Source organism: Embiotoca jacksoni, unplaced genomic scaffold (assembly GCF_022577435.1).
Source record: "Embiotoca jacksoni isolate LCO1_2020_lvr unplaced genomic scaffold, fEmbJac1.0.p SCAF_24, whole genome shotgun sequence".
NCBI classification, from domain to species: domain Eukaryota; kingdom Metazoa; phylum Chordata; class Actinopteri; family Embiotocidae; genus Embiotoca; species Embiotoca jacksoni.
In genome coordinates, this window is record NW_027185375.1 from 607,526 (window position 1) to 628,146 (window position 20,621).

At 43.0% G+C, this 20,621-nt stretch overlaps 1 protein-coding gene across 1 annotated transcript in view; it reads left to right on the plus strand.

Annotated features, from left to right (window-relative positions):
- The first annotated feature begins 6,259 nt into the window (after positions 1-6,259).
- Positions 6,260-20,621, plus strand: part of arhgef40 (Rho guanine nucleotide exchange factor (GEF) 40) — a 39,466-nt gene continuing 25,104 nt past the window's right edge. The window contains 7 exon segments of the mRNA XM_069158864.1: positions 6,260-6,640; positions 14,087-14,176; positions 14,870-14,977; positions 17,948-18,233; positions 18,718-19,879; positions 20,094-20,332; positions 20,417-20,605. Of these exon segments, the coding sequence (XP_069014965.1) occupies positions 6,638-6,640; positions 14,087-14,176; positions 14,870-14,977; positions 17,948-18,233; positions 18,718-19,879; positions 20,094-20,332; positions 20,417-20,605 (2,077 nt within the window). The 5' untranslated portion in view covers positions 6,260-6,637.

The window sequence follows — 20,621 nt, forward strand, 5'->3', positions numbered from 1 at the left end:
GGGTTACTAAACACAGTACATCACAGAGTGGTGGGATCGATTCTGGATTAACTCACCTCAGGTGAAAGCAGAAGGGCCGGTGGAGGAGGGGGGGAGGGGAGGTCACTCTTCAGCTCTGTAACTGCTTTCAGAAAAGCAATAAAACAAACAAACATTGATTTTAAAGAGTTTAATGAGATGTATAAACTATTTGTATTTAAGCACAGTAGGGTACAAACATGAAGCACAATTCCAATAGCAACCATGAAGAGTAATCAAACACAAGCTCCAAATGTCGTGAATCAGATTCCCCACTTTCACCACTAGATGTCATTGTTTGTACAACTTTTTGGTTTGGGGTCTGATTACCTTTTAAGCCCACATTGTTACTGTCAGGGAAAGTTTGCCATGGTAGCGGCTGGAGTCATCAAATTGTTAAACTGTGATGCCACGAAAATATGTGCTGGTCAATTTCGACGGCACAATAAAGGATGCAACTTCCAGTCGAAAAGCTTATGAACTAAAGAGTAACTTGTGAAAAAAACATTTTGCTTTGTGTGTATCACAACCCATTTACATTTTATGAAACACACACACACAAGACAAGCAGAGAAACTGACTGTCTTTTTCCTATTCCTCATAATAATCACACTGGCATACATATACTTTCAGAGCACGTTTTTTAATTATTATTTTATTCTTTGTTGTGAATGTTGTTTATGCACAAATATGAAGTCTTCACTGGCTGATGTTGTTTCATGTGTCTGTGCTAGTGTACATGCAAATGAGCAGCGGCTCATAATTATGTATAATGATCCCACAGTTGATGAAACTAATTTTGCATGTTGTATTATGTAATGATTGAGTGTTTATGGTATATGTTTGAAATAAATATTTCACCTAAATATATTACTTTGTTTTGTCGATTAGTTGTCCGATGTTATTGTTAGCAGAAAGGAAACACCACTAGATTGTGTTACAAAAAAGCTGATCTGAAGATCACAATCTGAACATTTTTTGGTAATATTTAACTTTTTGATTGAAATTCCCCCATATATGGTAAAAGAAAAGAAAACAATTAATTTAATCGCAAGGGACAAAAAATGAGGAGAAACACCTCTTTCAATCAGAATAAATGACAACTGTAGATGTGATTACAACAACAATAAATCCTTGATGCTTCACCCGTCAGCAGTTTTAATTTGACGGCTGATCGGTGTGCAGGTATCTAACAAGATGTGGCCTAAGTATCTACATACTATTAAATCCAAGTACTAAATCTGTATATTTTTTTAATATATATTCATATGCTTAAAAGGTTTTTGGATGCTAAAAAAAAAAAAAAAAAAAAGGTGTGTTTCATCAGAAATCAAATAACTAACAAACTAAACTCAAACTTTAATGAAGTATTAAAGTTGATGAAGTAGGTGTTTTCAAATACTTCATGACATTTGCTTAACGAGTGCACTAAAAAGCAATGCAGGATTTATTGTGGTAGTACAACTCTCGAAATAGACCCACAGCATGCTGTTGGTAATATTGTGTTTGTTGTTCAAACGCTGACTCGGTATTCACAACAAGCTGCTCATGTTAGCAATAATATCAAGAATACGGGCAACTTTTAAAGACCTAATCCAAAGCTGCGTTACTTCAGCCGCCTCAGTGCACCAGGTGGAAACCCGTGGGAGTCTGGACTAAACATTAAAAAAGAACAAAACAAAAAAAAAAGCTTGTTTACTCGCACATGAGCTGGCTCACGTTAGCGCGCGAGCGACGTTACTTTAACGCCAACGTCAGACCAACTTCAACATATCACACAAGACGGAAACACATAAATCAATTAACAACACTTACCGCTGTTATTTACGTCCGCAATTGACCGAAAGGAAACATTGTTTGTGTCCTGCCACATGAAGCACGCCTGACAACTTTGTCCCCCCCCCCCCCCAATTTGCGGTCACCATGTTGGCACAAAGCCAAAATAATATGCGCGCCGGAAGTGACATATTTTTATATCCGGTTTCCATTAATTGTCGAGTTTCATAAATATTATTCGTCATGTTTTAAAATATGATGGGAACAAGTTAAAATGTTACACCTGTTGATATCTATGCAACACTGTCAAATGTATACTATGGGTTTTAATGGGTTGTCTTTCCTCCCCTATGAAAATAATAATAAACTTTATTTGTATTGTACCTTTCATACAAGAAATGCAGCTCAAAGTGCTTTACAGCAAGAGAATTACATGCAGTGTTTCACATAAAAACAGATATAAAGGAACATTTAAAAATATAGATAAGAAATGAGATAAAGAAGAACAGTTAAAATGCATTAGAACAAATCAAATGTATAAGAACAGATCAAATGCGTACGAACAGATAAAATGCACAAGAAACAGATAAAATGCATTAAATTAAACACAAATAGAGTTAAAATATAAAATAAGCAATATGCATTTTAAAGGCTCGGTAGTTCAAGTGCAGGCAAGTGCAAGAGAGCTTCAAGAGTAACTAGTTAAAGGCTGATGTGAAAATATGTGTTTTGAGCTTTCTTTTAAAAGTATTAACTGAGCTCGTTTCCCTGATATCTAACAGGTACTGAGGTATGTTTGGAGCAGAACTGACAAAAGCTGAATCAATATAGAGCTATCACCTACATTTCCCATTTATTTTGATGAGCTATTGATAGTGATTTCATTCAAAAGGTTTTTCCATATTTTAATAAATTGGATGTTAGATTCCTAATTCCAAATGGATTTCTTGAAGTTATTCATAAAAAAAACCTCTTTAAGCCTGCTGTCATAGGAGCTCTAAATTCCTTCAAATGCTTTACTGTACTTACCAAAAAAAATAAAAATGGATTCAAGTTGTAATCCTTTCCTCCTTACAGAATGGAATATTAATAATGATTTAAAATAGATTTAATTTATGTTCTAACCCAAAGCAGCTTAATGAGGTTGGATTTTGCAGTTATACAAGAGCCTCTTTGAAAATCATATTGAAAGTTACAGTAATGTAATATACCAAAACAAAGTCCAGAGGTCAAAGTGGTCAGAGCAATGCAAAATGACCACAAAGAGACACAGAACAATCTGAAAGAAACAATGGACTTAAGCAATAAAAACTCACTATAAACAACACCACAAAGAAAAGTGGAACGACCACAAAGAGACCTAAAACGACTACAGAGTGACTAAAAAATGGCCACAAATATTCACACAATTACAAAGAATGGCTAAACCACAACTGAAAAGACGTGAAAGGACCACAAAGAAATGGGGAACGATCACAAACAGATCCTCCGAAGTGACTTAAAATGGCCATAAAGAGGCACGAAACAACCACAGAAATAAAAAATTAAAAAAAATAAAAAACAAGCTAAAAAGATGTGAAAGGTTTTCAGTTGTAGTTTCTGGGGTGTCTTTAGGGATCGGGGGCCGTCATCTCATAACCTGTCCATGCTAATTCTCCGTTCTAGAGCTTCGAATGTTTATTAATAATCTACCATCATGCAAATGGGAAAATGCACAGGTGAGCTATTAATACATCAAAGTAATAAAAATTTGCATTCGAACAACAGAAAACGACACAGTTGAATATTCTGCAATCATCTGAGTGACCTTGAGGTAGAAAAAGAATGAATTTCGTTTCCGCATTGTGCATCTTATAAATATGATTAAATATGCAAGAAGTCTCTTTGTAGTCAGGGTACGCAGCTGACTGACTGCACCGATGAACCAGAGTGTGGGTTTAACCCTCTGAATTATACCTCATTAACGCAAAGGAACAGGTTTGAATGGCACCATTAGACAGAGTTTTGAGCACAGCACAGCAGGTCGCACGCCTGTGGATTTCATGGGGCACGGCGTTGGGTGTGGCAGAGTCCTGTGTGTGTAAAGGAGCTGCAGGTGCCAAGTGTGAACAATAAGCTTAACGGTGGTAGTAAAAACAAGAATACAATGTAAATTGAAACACACCTAAAAAGGTTCAGGGCAGGGCCGAGTATCAGCGCACCTGGTTCTGCATGTCCTTCTGGCCCGGTGCTGAGTCATTCCCTCCCATCTTGTGAACATGTCAGGAATGCTCACGGGGGGAGGGGTGTAAACTTTCTTAACGTGTGGCATAAAAATGGAAGCAAGAACGGGTAGGAATTTTGACGCTTAAAGGTCAAAGGTTACTTGCGACCTCACAAAACCCGTTCGTGGCCAAAACTCAATGATTCATCCACTAATTATCACATAAAAAACAAAAATCAAAGGTCAGCTTCACTATGACATCATGATAATCTTAAAAAAATAAAATAAAAAAAACCTTTTCTGCCCCAATATTCAACAATTTAACTCATATTTCACATGTGCTTGGCCATTGAAGTCTACCAAATTTCCCCATATAATTAAGTCTAGACTAAAACGGTGATGATTGTTGATCTTCTGTGCTGTCAGTATGAAGAAGTGTTTTACTCCTAAAAATCTACATGACATTCAGGAGGTGTCTAACACTTGCATTTCAGTTGTACACGTGATGAACCATGGCTGGCACCTATCACCCAAACTTTTTTTTTAGGTTGACTTTTCTGTGTGTTTTTAATCAACTCTAAAGAGTTGGTGAAAAAAATTGTTGTCAAACAGTTGCGGCACAAAGTCATAAACTGTTGATGAAATGTATATTTTACAAAACCAAAAACAGATTCAAGCAAGAGGTGAGTGTTTCCTGAATTCATTTATTTATTCTTCTCATAAGGATTTATATAGTGAACTCAACTTGACGAAGTGGTGCTCATATATCTAAAACACAGAGGGGCGCTGTTGCGCTATTTTAGTGGGACGCGCAAAACTGCCTCCATTCATTCACATCTCTGTCAACACAGACCAGAGGTTAAATTTAGCAGTGGTATAAACATCCAGTGTGGCACCATCTTGGGGAAATAAACCAATAAAAGACACACACACACACACAAAAACGGAGTCATCTCAACAGTAGGCAACTCAAATTTAAAACATGGGTTCATTTGGAAAAAGTAGTCATCCACAGTATAATCTAACACACGTTTTACATGTTAAACACTTTATATCGCGTTCTTCCTGGGGTGATGTAAAATATTATGTTTACAAAATGATAGCTACCAAGCAAAGTTGGCGAGCTCCCGTGAGGATAGAGATTACAATTACAAGTGAGTAATGACATTGTATTAAAGGGCTCCATGACTAAGCTGTTCCTGAAGCGTTCATATAATATCAAACTCTGAATCGAAACAGCCCTCAGTTGATCTTTTAATAGATGCTGCGTGATTTAAAATGCACTCCTATAATCCCCATAAATAATGCACAGTATTTCCTGTCTTCAATCAGATTAAAGAGGGCACAAGTAACCTTGCTGCTTTTATAGGGATCTGAATACTAGTGGTTCACTTTATGTATTTTGTTAAGGAGAGCGGCTTTCAGTAGGGAAAGTATGGTAAATATAGTATGCAGCATTTTGGAGGTTGACCCATAGATGGGACAATAAATCAGGACATCTCATCTTGTGATGATTGTGAACATTGTGAGTAATTTCTGGAGCAGCCCTTTAACTCCCCTTGAATACAATTCATTTGTATTTATTCAGCACAAAAATCACAACATAAGTCACGTCAGGGAACTTACCAGAGTCCCTCCAACAGAACTTTTACAAAATGATGGACCCCGACAATTCAATAATTTACAACAGCGAAAGGGGAAAAACTCCCTTTTGACAGGAAGAAACCTCCAACACAAACCAGGCTCGGGTGTAGATGGCCATCTTTCTCAGGGGAGAGCAGGGAGAGGAAAAGAGCAGCATAGAGAGACAACAAACAACAAATATTGAGTTGGTTGGTTGGTTGGTTGGTTGGTTGGTTGAGCCAGTAACAGCAGATCTGTTACATAATGAATTGATGTGATCCAGGACCCTTTCAAAACACGTAAAGCTGGTTTAGTGGAGTATATGCTTGGAACATGCTCAGGAAGGCGTCTATTTTAGCACATCGTGTGAATGACGTGCAACAATTCTTTTGATAAAATTAAGTTTAATTACAAATAAACTTTAGACGGTTTAATTCAAGCCAAACAATAAAAAAAAAAACACGGAAAGGTTTCTTAGCAGTTTACAGGGCTGGGTGGGGTTAACGGTTTTTCATTGTCTATTCATTAAAGTTACTCTGGGGGGTTAAAAATGGAAAGTTTGAGGGGAGGAGAGGAGACTGTAGTGCTCTTGTTAGGTGAGAGGAGGGAGGAAGAGGAAGGCGGGAGGAAGAGGAGAGGGGAGGTGGGAGCGCGTGGGACTGCCCGGCGGACGGAGAGAAGAGGGGAGGAAAGAAAAAAAAAAAGAAAAAAAAAAAAAAAAACATTAACAAAAAAAACCCCCGTAGCTTGGACATTCCCAGGCTGGGAAATACGGACGGTAGAGAGTGAGGAGGGGAAGAGAAGAGAAGAGAAGAGGACTTTCTCTGCGTGTTTTTCTTACGCGCTGAAATCTTACAAAAAGGACTTAAAATCACACACAGGAAGGTAATGGAGGCTTGTTTTTGATTTGAAGTGAGAGAGGGGGGGGGGAGTTTTTTCTTTTTTTGTGGAGAATGCGAAGAGGAGGCGAATCCAGGAAAGGAGCCGAGGACTATGTAGGAATTCCCGACTGAAGTCATGGTAAGTCCCCGTTTTTTTTTTTGTTTTTTTTTTCATGCTGTGTTTGTCTGGAAAAATGTCACAGTGAAGGGACACAGTTACCAGTCAGGCCTAACCATGTCTTACAGAACATTTTCAAAACTCCCTCAGGCATGTACGTGTTTGTAATTTGCCTTTTCAGCCCAATAGAAAGCGGATATCGAATGTTTTGGACCTGTTAAAGTAACGTTTTTACCAGAACTCAATACAGTATCACTTATATATATATATATTTAATCCTTCACATCTCACTAAAGGCATGCGTTAAAGTTTGAAAGAAGTTCAGTCAGCAGTCATGACTCTCAGCTTATAGCCTGCAAATATGTCAAATCCGTGATGACATGATTTAAGTTGCGTGACTTGTGTGATTTTGTTTTGTGGTTGACTTGCAGAGGGAATAAGGGACGTTCCAGTGTTGCATCCCTTGGGGATTTTGTTTACCATCCCCACCCACTTTATGGTGTGATCAGTGACACACAGAGGCGAGGAGAGAGGCCGGGAGATGGCAGACATGCACATATGTGTGAACACAGATTGGATTAAGAGAAGAAAAAAAAAAGAGAAAATTAAAGCGAGATTCAGATGCTTCTGTGTGTTATATATGCAGAGAGGGTGGAGCAGTTTGGCAGGGGGGGAGGAAGAGGAGAAGAAAAAAAAAACAGAAGAAGCAGAGAGAAAGGGGAGAGCTGGAGAGGCAGAGAGGAGAATAAAAAGAAGGGGGTAGGGTTACTTTTTATTTTAGGAGACTTGGACGGCAGCGGCGGTGGTTTCGGTGATGCCGCTTTTTCCACATTGGACCTGGGAGAAAAGAGGAGAGAGAGAGAAAAAAAAAAGTAAAAGGGAGAGAGAGTGGAACAAGGGATGGCATGGACTTCAGGGAGGGGAAGAACATGTGCTGCACAGTTTCATCAACCTCAGTGTCCTGGTGGGAAAGTTTAGACTGGAGAACAGTAAGAAAAGCACACAAAACGATGTCCATAAAATCAGCCTCATAAGAGTTACTTAAACACCTCAACAAGCCAACGCGTGTCTTAAGAGGAAAAAAAACTCAGCACAAGAGGAATGATTGTGCACATACGTCCTCACTCGGAGACAAATATGGCTGCTGACACATGCACATAGGTGTTAAAATGCATCAGCAAACAGCCATGCACACATGCACAGACTCACACAGTCACAACCTTTGCCAATAATATGTGGCGGAGGGTATTTCCATTCCCTCTGCCTGGCAGGCTCGGGTTTTGAAACCAAAGGGATGTACCAGTCCGCGAGTCCGGCCGAGGACCAGACCGGTCCAATAAAAAAAAATTTAAAAAAAGGATGATGAAAGTTGTTGCAAACAGCTGTCTGTTTGTATTAATGTGACAGACAGGTGGAGAAAAACAGTAGACAGGATCAGAGCGACGTTGTCAACCACAGGAGCTTCCCGTGACCGTCCAGAGTCTTTGACACGCTACCCCACCATCCACAGGACGTAGCTACAAACATAATCCAGAAGTCAAAGCTACGTTAATGGACTTTAAGGTTGATCAGAATCTCTGCAGCTCCCCTGCGTGGAGCATTTTAGTGACTTTCCGCACACTGTTTTGGTTTAGTCTCAACTTTTATTTCATCGTAAATTCTCTCACAGGCCCCCTGGACATAGCAAGAAAAATAATAATGAAGTGTAACACTGCTTTAATGGATTTTTATAGGATTTATAGAGCCACCAAGGGTGATCTTGAACTCTGCACGACCACTTAATGGAGCTTTTTAAGTGACTTTCAGCTCACTGTTTTGGTTTAGTCTCTCTTCTTCTTCTTCTTCTTCAGTGCAAACGCTTGTCGGGTCTACTGGATGTAGCGAGAAACATAATACTTAGGTTAAAGCTGCCATAATGGATTTTTAGATGACTTCGATGACCCACAAAGCATGAGCAGATACGCTGAAGTTTTCCCATATGGAGCTTTTTTTTTATTTTTGTATTTATTTTTTATCTACTTTTAGGTCAATGTTTTGGTTTTGAGTCTCAAGAAAACTTTGCTGTTTTTGAAAACATAATACTTAGGTTAAAGCTGCCATAATGGATTTTTAGATGACTTCGATGACCCACAAAGAATGAGCAGATACGCTGAAGTTTTCCCATATGGAGCTTTTTTTATTTTTGTATTTATTTTTTTATCTACTTTTAGGTCAATGTTTTGGTTTTGAGTCTCAAGAAAACTTTGCTGTTTTTGTTCAGTCTGTCTTTTATTTCAGTACACATGCCCTGACATGCCCACTGGACATAGCTAGAAACATAATCTGAAGTTGCAGCTGATTTAATTGATTTTTATATGACTAACAGACCCAAAAAGAAAGATCGCAAACTCTGCAGTTGCCCCGAATAAAGCATTTGAGCGAGTTTAGCTCTCTGTTTGGGTTTAATTTGACTTTTATTTTAGTGGGAAAGCTGATCTGCCCGGCACCAAACAGCAGATACTCAAAGTTAGCTGGTCAAAAAAAAAGTGTAGCATTTCATTTTTACGTATTATATAAAGCGAGACTGCCTCGACTCAGTCCAGCAACAGATTGCAGCTCTGAAGTAGTCAAAAAAAAAAAAAAAAAATCAGTAAGAAAATCCCGGCAAGCTGTTTGACCTACTGCAGGTCAGGTTAGATTATACAGGCTGATTTAGGAGAGGAAATCACTGTCAGGCCTCTCCCCGCTCTTCCTCATTTCCCTTCGTCTTTCTTCCTCCCCCCTTTTTCTTTTCTGTTCTCTCTTTCTCTGTCAGCATCTTTCTCATTTCTCTCCTCATCATGTCCACTTCTATCACCCCTCTCCGCTCTATCTCTCTTCCTCTCCCTCCCTCTCTCTCTCTCCCTCTCTGTGCTTCACGTACATCTGGTTTCTATCATGGTTGCTGTTGCTCTTGTTTCCCATCGATCTCTCCCGCTGGTCAGCCTCCTCCTCTTTCTTTCTTTTTTCTCTTTTCCTCTTTCTGTCTGAACCCTCGCGCTCTGGGAATGTCTCTCTTTCAGTCTTCATATTTCAACAAGTTGTAGATTAAACACCACTTCTTAGGTTGAATTGTAGTCCATTCTCTTCATTATTTCCTTTCTCATTACTTTTCTCTCTCTCTTTTCTCCACCTCCTGTATCTCTCCATTGTTCTCTCTTTGACGAGCATCGGTTTGGACGACACCGCTTGACTTTTCCATTTCAGTCTCGCACACCAGAGAAAGACAGGAAATCTGACGCAAGAGTGACATACCCCGATTCCGTACTGTGTGTCCACGTTCGTCACACAAACATGAGGATGCACACTCATGCACATTGTACTGACTGTCCTCGTCGACACACACGCACACGCACGCATTTCCGGTGACTTAACCTCCCCAGGCTGTAAATAACAGGACAAAATGAGTGAAGTGTCTCCCGTCGTTTTGTGACCGGTAGTTTTGTGTTTGCAGTTGCTGCCCATGTTTCAATCGAATGAAGAGTCAGCGAGTGAAAGCCTGATCAAACTGGCAAAAACAACACAAAACACGCTCAATCTACACTTACTACCTTTTTATTTTTTTTGCTGGGCTTTCAATCACATTTAATGGTTTTTTTTCAACTCTGCATAAAGGTTCAGTTTGTAATACGTATACTATTTAACATCCAATTTTTTTGTTAGTAGTCTTTTACCTCAGTTATAATGCAGCATTATTTTATACTTTTATATACAGTTTATAGCACATGTTTTTCTACCTATCATTATCGACTATATAAACGTGGACGTAGCTGAAAAATGAGGCCAATGTGGAAGTGTCTTAAAGTGCAATACCACCGAGGGCCACCAGGGGTCGGTGCCAAAAAGCCTGCAGCTTCATGGACTCCCGTTCAACTTCTCTCATGAAATACAAAGTCTACATTTTTCCCACAAGTTCTTATGGTGTCGTTCGCTGAAGTCTCTCCTTCTTATTAGTTTCCTGGCGGTCAAAATGAAAATAATCTCGTCTTTATTGAAAAAGTAGGCCTCAAAAAGCTGTTTTTGGGGGCGTGTCTGTTTGATTGACAGGCCTGTGGTGCAGTCGGGTTTCCGCTATTGTTGGGCGGGGCGTAGCGTCCTCGGGTTTCCAATCAGATAGAGTCAGATCCACCGCTAAGCTCCTAACAGAGATCTGTTCTTCATCATTTCTCTACTTTGGTTTCATTTGGTGCTAACGTGTTTACAACTCGGTCTCCAAAGGAAACTGGATCATTGTGCCAGTAGGATGGAAATTTAGCTTTGCATAAAAAACAGGCGACTATTTCAGCTTCATTGCATTACGCCGTATCGCACACAGCACACGCAGGTTCGGCCCGAGTGATTGAAGAGTAACTCAATTACACCTGTAGTCTCTTAAAGCGGAGGCGCCAGGTTTTTACTTGAGAGTCTCCTTCCGTCTTGGCGTCTGACAAGAAATCTAATTTACAGATTTCTCCAGGGCTGCTTTGTTTTGTTTTGTGCTCGTCGGGGTCGGCGAATGAAAAGAAGAGCGATTAATTGCATCAAATGCTTCGGCACTGCGGGCTACGAGTTAAACCTGACACCAAACTTGACTCTTTACCCAGATAACACAAGTCACAGTCGCGTTGCTAAAATCGTTAACCCTGATTTGACTGGAAAAATAAGCGATATTAACATTTCTACAAGTGTTGTTTCAGTTTGGTGGAAAAGCAACATCACTCCCCCTCCCTTCCCCTCTCCCCTGCTTCTGTTCGACATCACTCCCAATGCGTCTGAACGATCAGGCTTCCAGACAGAAATTCCATTCTTTGGATGTTAACAGTTGTGTATCCTGAAAGTTGTGTGCACGGGCATGTGAACACAAAGAGATTCATATAGTTGCCGGTGGCACACAATCGCTCGCTCCACTTCCAAACTAAATATTGAGGCGTGCTCGCCAGCTCGTCACAAAGTAAGCCACAGTGAGTTCAGCCAGTCGGCCGGTTTTCCAGCAGGAAAGAGAAGCGTTGGTGAAAGAGGGAAGAAGCAGTTAAACAATGTGCTTTTCATAAGTTCTCCAAGTCTGCACCAACACTTAAGTAGACAGTCTCTATCAGTACGCGGTGGTGTGGACTGGTTCAGCTGGCACTGGTTACATATTTGATCCTCAGGGGCTCTACTGAGCCAGATGGACTCAAATTGCAGAGCTGTTCCCATTTGAGTCTGTCGGAGAGGCGTAGCAAGTACAGAAGCTTTAGCGAAGACAGACCGAAGCGGTTAAATTGGCATTCACAGTCACTCTGACGATACGTAAACAGTTGTGTGTTTGAGAAAATCGGGCCAAAAAGGAATTAAAAGAACATCACAGAGAGCGTTCGCCGTTGTGTTCTAGGTTTTGCTGTAATTTAGTGTTGTGTTGAATTAACTCAGGTCTTGTGGGATGATTTAAAAGGGCTTTAGTCTAAGAGGAAGTTCCCACTGGCTCGCCTTGCAATGCCCCCCCCCCCCCCCACAAACCCCCTGCTGTGCTTTTACTAGACTCAATATGTTCTGTCAGTGAGCCAGAAGGCTGTCTGAACCTCTTTTACCGCCACTACACCTATTACAACATGCTCCCTGACAGACTGAAGTCCGGAGCCGTGGTGCACAGCTCCTCCTGCAGACGCAAATTACACAGTGAATTTAATGGCTGCGATAATGAAAGTACATTGGAGAATTTTTGCTCTTTCAAATTCTAGCGAATTTAGATTTTCCTGTCTTGTTTTTCCCTTATTGGGAAACGACATTATGTCTCACTCGTGTCTTCCACGGTGGACATTTTACGTGTGGTTTCCCGAAAATAAAAGTCTCTCGGTGGTAGATTTAGTGGTTTTGTTCACCTAAAGCCGGAAAACGTGACTTTTGTGCGTTCGGCCTCTGGAAAACTGTGAGCTGCGTTCAGCAACGTTTACACCATGTTAGTCTTGTCATCGTTTTTTTTTTTTTTTTTGTTCTCCACATTTCCAAGTGAAGCTCCCATCAAAACTCTCTTGTTACCACGGAAAAATGAACGTGAGCCCGGTACCAGTTCACTGTTGATGCCATAAGGGTGGTAGTTAACTATTGAAAATGTTGTTTTTCAGCCAAGAGAGTGGGAAACGGAACCAAAACATCTCCTACGAGTGACCCAAAGCAACCTCAGCAGACTTGTCTTGCAAGTTTTGCTTTTGAACGTTTGTTGTCTTCAGTGCCTAAAATGAAATTTTTCCTTGTTTTTATTCTTTCAAAGTTGGGTCATAAACAATTGCTAAAAAGGCCCGATGAATTTGTTTCAACCTCACTTTGAAAGCCCGGATTTATTTTGTCAGGGCATGTCAGTTAAAAGTTGCGCAAGTATTTTGTCCCAGAAAAACTGCAGTTCATCTCAAATACTTTCCTGTTTGTAACACTCATTCTGTCTTCCTCTGCGGTGAACCACAAGTCCCTTCTGTACACAAAAACAGACCCAAAAAATTATTCTCAAGTACTGTTGAACTCAGGTCCTCTTCCATACGAGCCCCCGCACCACCACCAGCTCATTTCGTCCTGGCCGTCTCCTGCTCGCCGTTCGTCTCTTTTTCCGTTCACTCTGTTCTCCCCTTCTTTCTTTTTTTTGTACTTTTACTGATTGCGCTCTGTCTATCCCCCTCGGTTGTTGTAGTCGTTCAGCACAGTATGCTGACTGTTGAAGTGCACCCCGATGTAATCGTTGTCAGATGACATTCACAGAGTTGGATGGAGGTGAAACAATTTAAAAAAAAAAAAAAGAAGCGAGCAGGGATGGGGATGAAACTGAGGGAAAAGAGGGAGAGAAGCAGATGGAAGGTCTGTGAGGAGATTTTGAAGAAAGAAAGAAAGAGAGAGAGAGAGAGAGAGAGAGAGACAGAAAGAAAGAAAGAAAGAAAGAAAGAAAGAAAGAAAGAAAGAAAGAAAGAAAGAGAGAGAGAAAAAGAGAGAGGCTGGAAAAAAGAGGGAGAAAAATACAAATTTGCAGGTTGCCATGCCAACAGGCCATGCAGAAAAATAAACACCATATGTGTGTTGCGTGCTCTACCCTGTCACCCTCCACCTCGCTGGCCTGCCCAGTGCTCTGATGTGTGTGAGAATGTGCATGCAGCGGAGTGAGCATGCGTGCGTGCGTGCGTGTGTGTGTGCGCGTGCATGCGTGCGTGCGCTTGTGCGTGTGTGTTAAGGAGTTAACACGCTGCAGTGGGTTCTGGACTTTTTTTTTCTGGGGGTTCTTACATTTACTGAGCCTCGGGAGGAAATGTTTGACACTCCCCAGACCATACAACAGGAAGTTGAAAGTAGAGTATGTGTATATATTCGTTGTGTGTATATATGTGTGTGTGAGTGTGTGTGTCAGCGAAAAGCGAGACAAGCCGGCTGTTAAACACAAACACAGACATTATAGTTGACTCAGTGTCCGGTTATGGATTAACCCTTTTCTTACCGTCTGCGTGTGTCTCTCAGGGTTCGGAGGCGATGGAGGACTGCGTGCAGGGGGCGCTCTCGTCACTTTATCCTCCCTTCGAGAGCACGGCGCCGCCCCTCCTCTCCCAGGTACACCTCACGAGCACACACACAAGGGAATGTCAGGCACAGATTACGTGGCCTCCCCAAGATACAAACTGCTGCTAGAAGCCAACACAAACAAACCCAAGCCATCTGGTCAATTCTAGGCAAACGCTTACCCTCCAACCAGGAGCTTCACTTAAAACTACCCGCCAGTTCTCCTTTAAAGTCATAACATGTGGAAAGAACAGTTATCTGGGCAGAACTGATTTTACAGGTGCATTGTGGGAGCTTTTTGTAGGCCCTAATATCTCCAACCGAGCATTACAGAGTGGCAAATTCTCATTTGTTTTTAGAGCTCGGTTTCCCGAAAAGCCAGTTGACTCACAGGCTTTTCAGCCATTCTGTGTTTGCGTTTATGGGAATCCAATCAGTTTCCTTTGTTGCTATGAAAAAAAACAAAAAACTTGTTTGATGAAACAATAGGGGTGAAATTAAGCAGCCTTGGTGATTTTCTTGTTTAAACTTCTGATTACATGCTGTCTGGGTTGAGGAAATTCTTCCGCTCATGGGCCAAGGAACCCGTCTCAAAATCCTTCGGTTACACTGAAAAATGCACAAAGATCTAGCTGAGAAGCTTATACTCTGAAGATGAAACGCTTCATTAACTAATAATCTAACACACCGTATACTGATGCATTCACTCAAGTGTTTTTGCTCGATCTTGCATTATGTGTCCAGGTCTTTTCAGTCCTGGAGTCGACCTACCAACACGACAGTCTTCGCTACCTCCTGGACTACTTTGTACCTGCCAAGCACCTCCTGCACAAACTTCAGCAGCACGCCTGCGTGAGTTTCAAACAGCAATGACAACACACACATGGCTGCGTAATTAGAAGCAGAATCAGCTGTCACACACGAGCAGCACACTGAGAAACTGTCAGCTGTTTGCTTCTTCATTCCTTTGGGGAAAGTGGTCCTCTTTATGTACGTGTGTGCTTTGGAGCAACTAGTCCAAGTCAAGTTTTAGGTCAGTCAAGACGAGTCTTAGCTCAAAGCTAAAGTCTTACGGAAAGTCCAAGTCAGTTGAGTCAAGTCTCAAGTCGGAGGCTTTATTTAAGGAAAGTTGAAGTCAGCCCAGTCTAATTCCAAAGGAAAGGTTCGCGTCATTTGAAACAAGTCCAAGTTTTCAGTCATGTGTCTTGACACAAGTCCATGTGAGACCCTTATTCCTCAAAACACTTGTGTTTTTTGGTGCAAGTTTATGTCAAGTCTCAAGTCTTGTCAAGGCAAACCTTGAGTTAAGCCTCAAGCCCAAAAGTACAAGTGAGGTTTTCTCATTACAGGACTTCTTTTCAAGTCCTTTTGGCCAAAGTCTTGTCAAAAGTCCAAAACAAGCCACTTGTCACGGTGTGGAAATGATCTTTTCCGAACCAACTAGTTTTTGTGCCTAAACCCTCTCGTGTGGTTTTTGGTGGCTCAATCTAAGGCACTGCACTCTTCATGGCAAAAGGTGACACTGAGACTGCACCCTCTAGTGGACTGATAGGTGTATTACATGTTTCGGCGTGATGCCAGGTTCAAATGAGAGATTAGTCACTGGTCTTTGATGTTTCTGACTAAATCTTTTTCAAAGAATTGGAGGATTTGCATGAGGCTCTCTTATTTATCTTTTATTATTGTGGGATTTTACTAAATTCGAACTTGACTTTCATTTTTTTTTTGTTTTCCAGCATAATGTGAAGTTGTTCACACAGCTGTCAAGTCAGAGTCAATGTAAAGTTCTTGTCTCTACCATCCAGGTATCTCGTCTAGGATCTCAGCACCGGGAGGGAAAGTTTAAAGCGTGCGTAATTTGACACGTACATGACCCGAGAGCAGTTACCGACAACACTGTAGAGGGTCGAGTCCGCTCTAAAACTCCAGCCGGCCACTAAAATTAGTGAAAGTGTGTGGTGAAACTTGAGACCCCTCAAACAAAAGAGGTGGTTTCCTGCCTTGGAAGCAACATCGAGTAGACAGAGGTGAATGAAATGCAGCGGAATAAAGCACAAATCAAAGGTCCTGCTTGTAATTTTTAGACTCCCACTCACACAAATGCATGGAAATAGTACAGTGCAGGATACAAACAATGCAAACGTTCAACTTCCACTTTGTGTCGTCCACACACAAACTAAGACAAACAACTGAGACACAACACGTAGTTAACTCGGATCTCCGATGTTTATCCTGAACAGAATTCCTTGTAATTTTACTTTCTGAGACACAACGCACAAGCGTGGAAGCTACAGTAAAACCTTTCTCATATTTCCCTCTCCAGTTTGAGACTGGCGCGCACACACACACTCACACACACACACACACACACACACACACGCGCGCTCTGGGTATGTGAGCGAACTGTTTTCATTGTCGCTGAGTGGAGTTAGACTGTGAGTCATGACAATAATTCCTTCCACATGTGAGTGTGTTACTGCTCTGAGAGAAGGAGTGAGTGGCGGCGAAGCGGTGGGAGTCGAAGGAGAGAATGAACATGGCTTTCATTCACAGCGCCTGTGCGCGTGCGTCCGCAAAAAAAGAGAAGATGCTGGAGGACTGGAGGTCTATAGTGGACCGATTGAGGAATTTTTTGAGAGACGGGAGTCGGGGAAGAAGGCGCGAACACTGGGGCACATTGAGGGAGAAGTAGGCGGAGGGAGGAAGGCCAGAGGACACAGAGAGTTACAGAATGCGGACTGACTCAAACCAGACAAACTTTTTAAAGAGAGGAAAAGTCCCACACGCTTTTTTTTTTGTCATGCTAAAAATCCACCCTGACAGATATCAGACATTTGCTTCCACAGCGAGAGAACAGGCAGGAAAGAAAAAGAAAAAAAAGAGATGCAAAAAAGGCTTAAGGGGAAGAAATTGAATGAAGGACAGAGGGGTAGAAAAAGGGAAGATGGAGGAGAGGCTGAGTAAGGAATTTAATTTGATCACGTCTCGTGAGTCTGGAGGGCATGGAGAGGAGAGGGAGCAGCCCCGTGTCAGTCGATTAGACGTGACTGGGAATGGACTGGATGAGTTTTACATTTCAGACTTCGAGAGACGGGATATAGATCTGACACGGCATTGATTAAGGTGGGAATAGTGCCTGGATTAAGGGGCATTACCTCAATAGATCAGCGGATTAATGGTGCACGGGATACATCAGGAGGCCTACATTCCTCCACCTAAATTCAGAAAAGTCTTGGGTAAATTCTTCTAGAGTTCTTTGTGGGATTTATCTATATTTAGTGCCTCATGCTCGATTCAGATGAATTTCCACTGGTCTTGACTTGATGTGTTTTCCACTTACGAAACAGTGGCTGGCTGTTGTGAAGAGCTGGTCATCTACAAGTTTCTGTCTGACTCACCCCGACTCTCTGCAGCTATCCAAAGTCTTCTCATCGAGTCGTGCCAGCTAAGCGATTTTTACACTTTAGAAAACACAGCGTGAGTCACATGTCTGACATTTCTATGTGGCCCTGGCTTTCGGCCAGTTGAGGCTGGTGAAAAGTGTTGACGCGTGTGGTATCAGTTCTAGAAATTCTACTCGTCTGAATAACCGAGCCAAACGCGTCCATGCAAGCGGGCTCTAACTAGCTCTGTGGTTTGTGGACAAGTCTGCTCGGGGTGGAATTGTTTTTGGTGACCCGAAAGGTTGGAATTTGAAAGGGCAGCAGGTGCACTATGCAACCGTCGAGTTACAGACAGATGACACAACTTAACATTATGCGGATGAAGGTTTATTTGTCTATCATTTAACACACTCTGCCCTTCCTTTGGTTCTTGTCTCAGTCTCAGTACCTGGGTTGCTTGTTCCTACACTCCGGCTGGCCTCTCTGCCTGGGCGAGAAAGTGGTCGTCCAACTCTCCACCTTGGACTGGAGGCTTCTGCGCTGTAACGACTTCTACCTGCAGGTGGTGCCCTTCTCCACGCGGTGCCCCAGGCTGGCCCTGAAATGCTTGGCCCCCGGGGGACGCACCGTTCAGGAGATCTTGGTGCCCGAGTCGCAGCATCCCCTCGTGTTCACCACCGAGTGGCTGCACAGTGTCAACAAAGAGCGCGGTCACAAGAGGGAAGGTAAGGAAAGGATATCCGCTGCTGCTGTTGACAATTTTGGTCATTTAAAAGCAAAAAAAAAAAGAGTTATTTCAAATCAAACATTTATCAAGCATTATCTTAGACCCTGAGAAAAGCTCAGGGGGTTAAAACGTAGGGTTAAAGAGTACGATTCTTAATCACGCTCTTAGGTGCAAACTTTTTTAGTTTTGCAGTAAGTAATTACTGAAGATTGGTAGGTGAAACAGATGTGTGACTAGAGGAGGCCACTTTATGACCAGGGGATTGCAGGTGGAAGGACACCAACAGAAGGGAGAGATATGCGGGAGATGGGAGGTGAGAAGAACTTTGCAACAGAGCTAAGGAAACGCAGCAGAACTTGTTGTCTCATGGCTGATGTTGGTGTTTTGTTTTGTTTTGTTACGAAGGAGAAACCTATTTGCTCGATACATACATACATGTATCAACTCGACATAAACTTTAATCCTCTCCCCTCTTTACACAGTTGGAGGAGGACTTGACACGTGTCTGGTCAGTACATGTGACGGTGTGGTTAGACTTCCATGGAAGGAGGTCGTCTACCCCAAATTCATCCACGACCCTTCTGAAGAGCTCGGCCTGATGTCCAACCACGAAGGCCTCGTGTCCAACCGCCTGTCTAGCGAGGGGGGCGGCAGCCTCGGGGGTTGGGGTGGCTCTTCCTCTGGGGAATTGGACTCCTGGTCCTGGGATGAGGAAGAAGACGACGATTTGGGACCAGACGGCTTGGCCTCGGACCCCGCGCTCCCACGACGAAGGCGCAGCGAAGACGGCCTTGGGCGGACAGCGAGGCACCCACAGCTGGACGGAGATTATGTGGAGCTTTTGGAACCCAGAGGGGGTCCCGATGGAGGGGTTGACACCAGACAGAGGTACCTAGAGATGCATGGGATCTGTAAAACCAAAACTTTGCCCCTGCCCAGGAGAGGCAAGGCCATCAAGCTTCGCAAGGGGAAAGCTTGGGGATACGGGAGAATGGAAAGGTCAGGAAGCTTTCGGGCAATTCTTGGTGCCAAAGGAGACCTGGTGACCTCAAAGGGTGACCGGTTACCACCACAGCCTCCGCCGGTAGTTGCGGAACCTGGAAGAGGGAGACCGTGTTACTCCTCTTCTGTCCATGACTCAGATGAAGGAGATAAAATAGGCAGAGACTCTGAGGGCCCAGAAAGCCACCGCCTGTATTTCGACGGCCCGTTCAAAGAGAGGAGGCCCGGCGTGGGCAGAGAGAGAGACAGCAACGGCCTGACGCTGCCGGGCAGAGACGACCACAAAAGTATAGACTCTAAGGGCAGCGACAGTTTGGTCACCAATGAAATCCAAGACTTGACCACAAACCACAAAGCCGGGCACGTCGTAGAGGGCCAATCAGATCACGGATCTCATTCGGACTCTGTTTTTGAGGATACTGATAAACCACTGACGGACAGTGATGCTACCACCCCAACGTCCGACGCACCGGAGAGACCGTTCACTGGAGTTTCGGAAAGTGGAGAGATTCCCGACAGCGGGTCGAAAACGAGGAGTTTGTCCAACCCAAAGGCCACGGACGAAAGGGAGGAAGGAAAGATGGAGGACAGAGTGTGTCCCAGAGGAAAGGAAGTTAAAACAGCGGGATTCAGAGCGCCACGGTACAGAAATACACAACATGATACACTGCACACTTTTTCACACTCACATATGAAAGTACAGAAACATATATACTTTGCACACATGGTGCAAGTAGTTCCAGCGCACACACATATAGGCCCCGAAACGGATGACACAAAAGACCACATGTCCAAAAAACGCAAATATGGACTTTCTGCTGCACCTCGTTAAGACCTTCCTGTGCTTTGTGTTTAGGAGGAAAAGGAAGGGAAAGGGGGCCAAAGGGAGGGCGAGGTCTGGCGGCCGTGGAAACCAGAAGGGCTCCAAACAGCAGGGTAAAGCTCCTCAACCGAGCCCCACCACCTGCTCGGCCCCGACAAAGCTTCCAGTCACCGAGGGGAACAAGTCAAAGCAAACAGAGCAGACCGACGAACCTGACGGAGCGCCCGCTGAGATTAATAACAAGACAGACAACACAAAGACAAGCAATGCAGGTCTGAAGAAAATTGTACGTCTATGCTACAAGTTCCGAAATATCCTTTGTGGTATTTTTCTATCATGTTCCTATCTCTCAACAGAGCCAGGAGCTGAATCTTTGCCTGTGTGTAACGGCCAGCCGGGCGCGTCCTTGTTTAACCACTCTAATGAGGCGGTTGGGTCAGCAGAGACAAGTCCTGACCAACCCAATGGCCTCACATCAAAAGAGCCAGCCCTGCTGAGGGAACTGGACGCGGACCTTCTCCAGTCAGGGAAGCTGAAGTTAACAGGCAAGCTCCTGTCCGA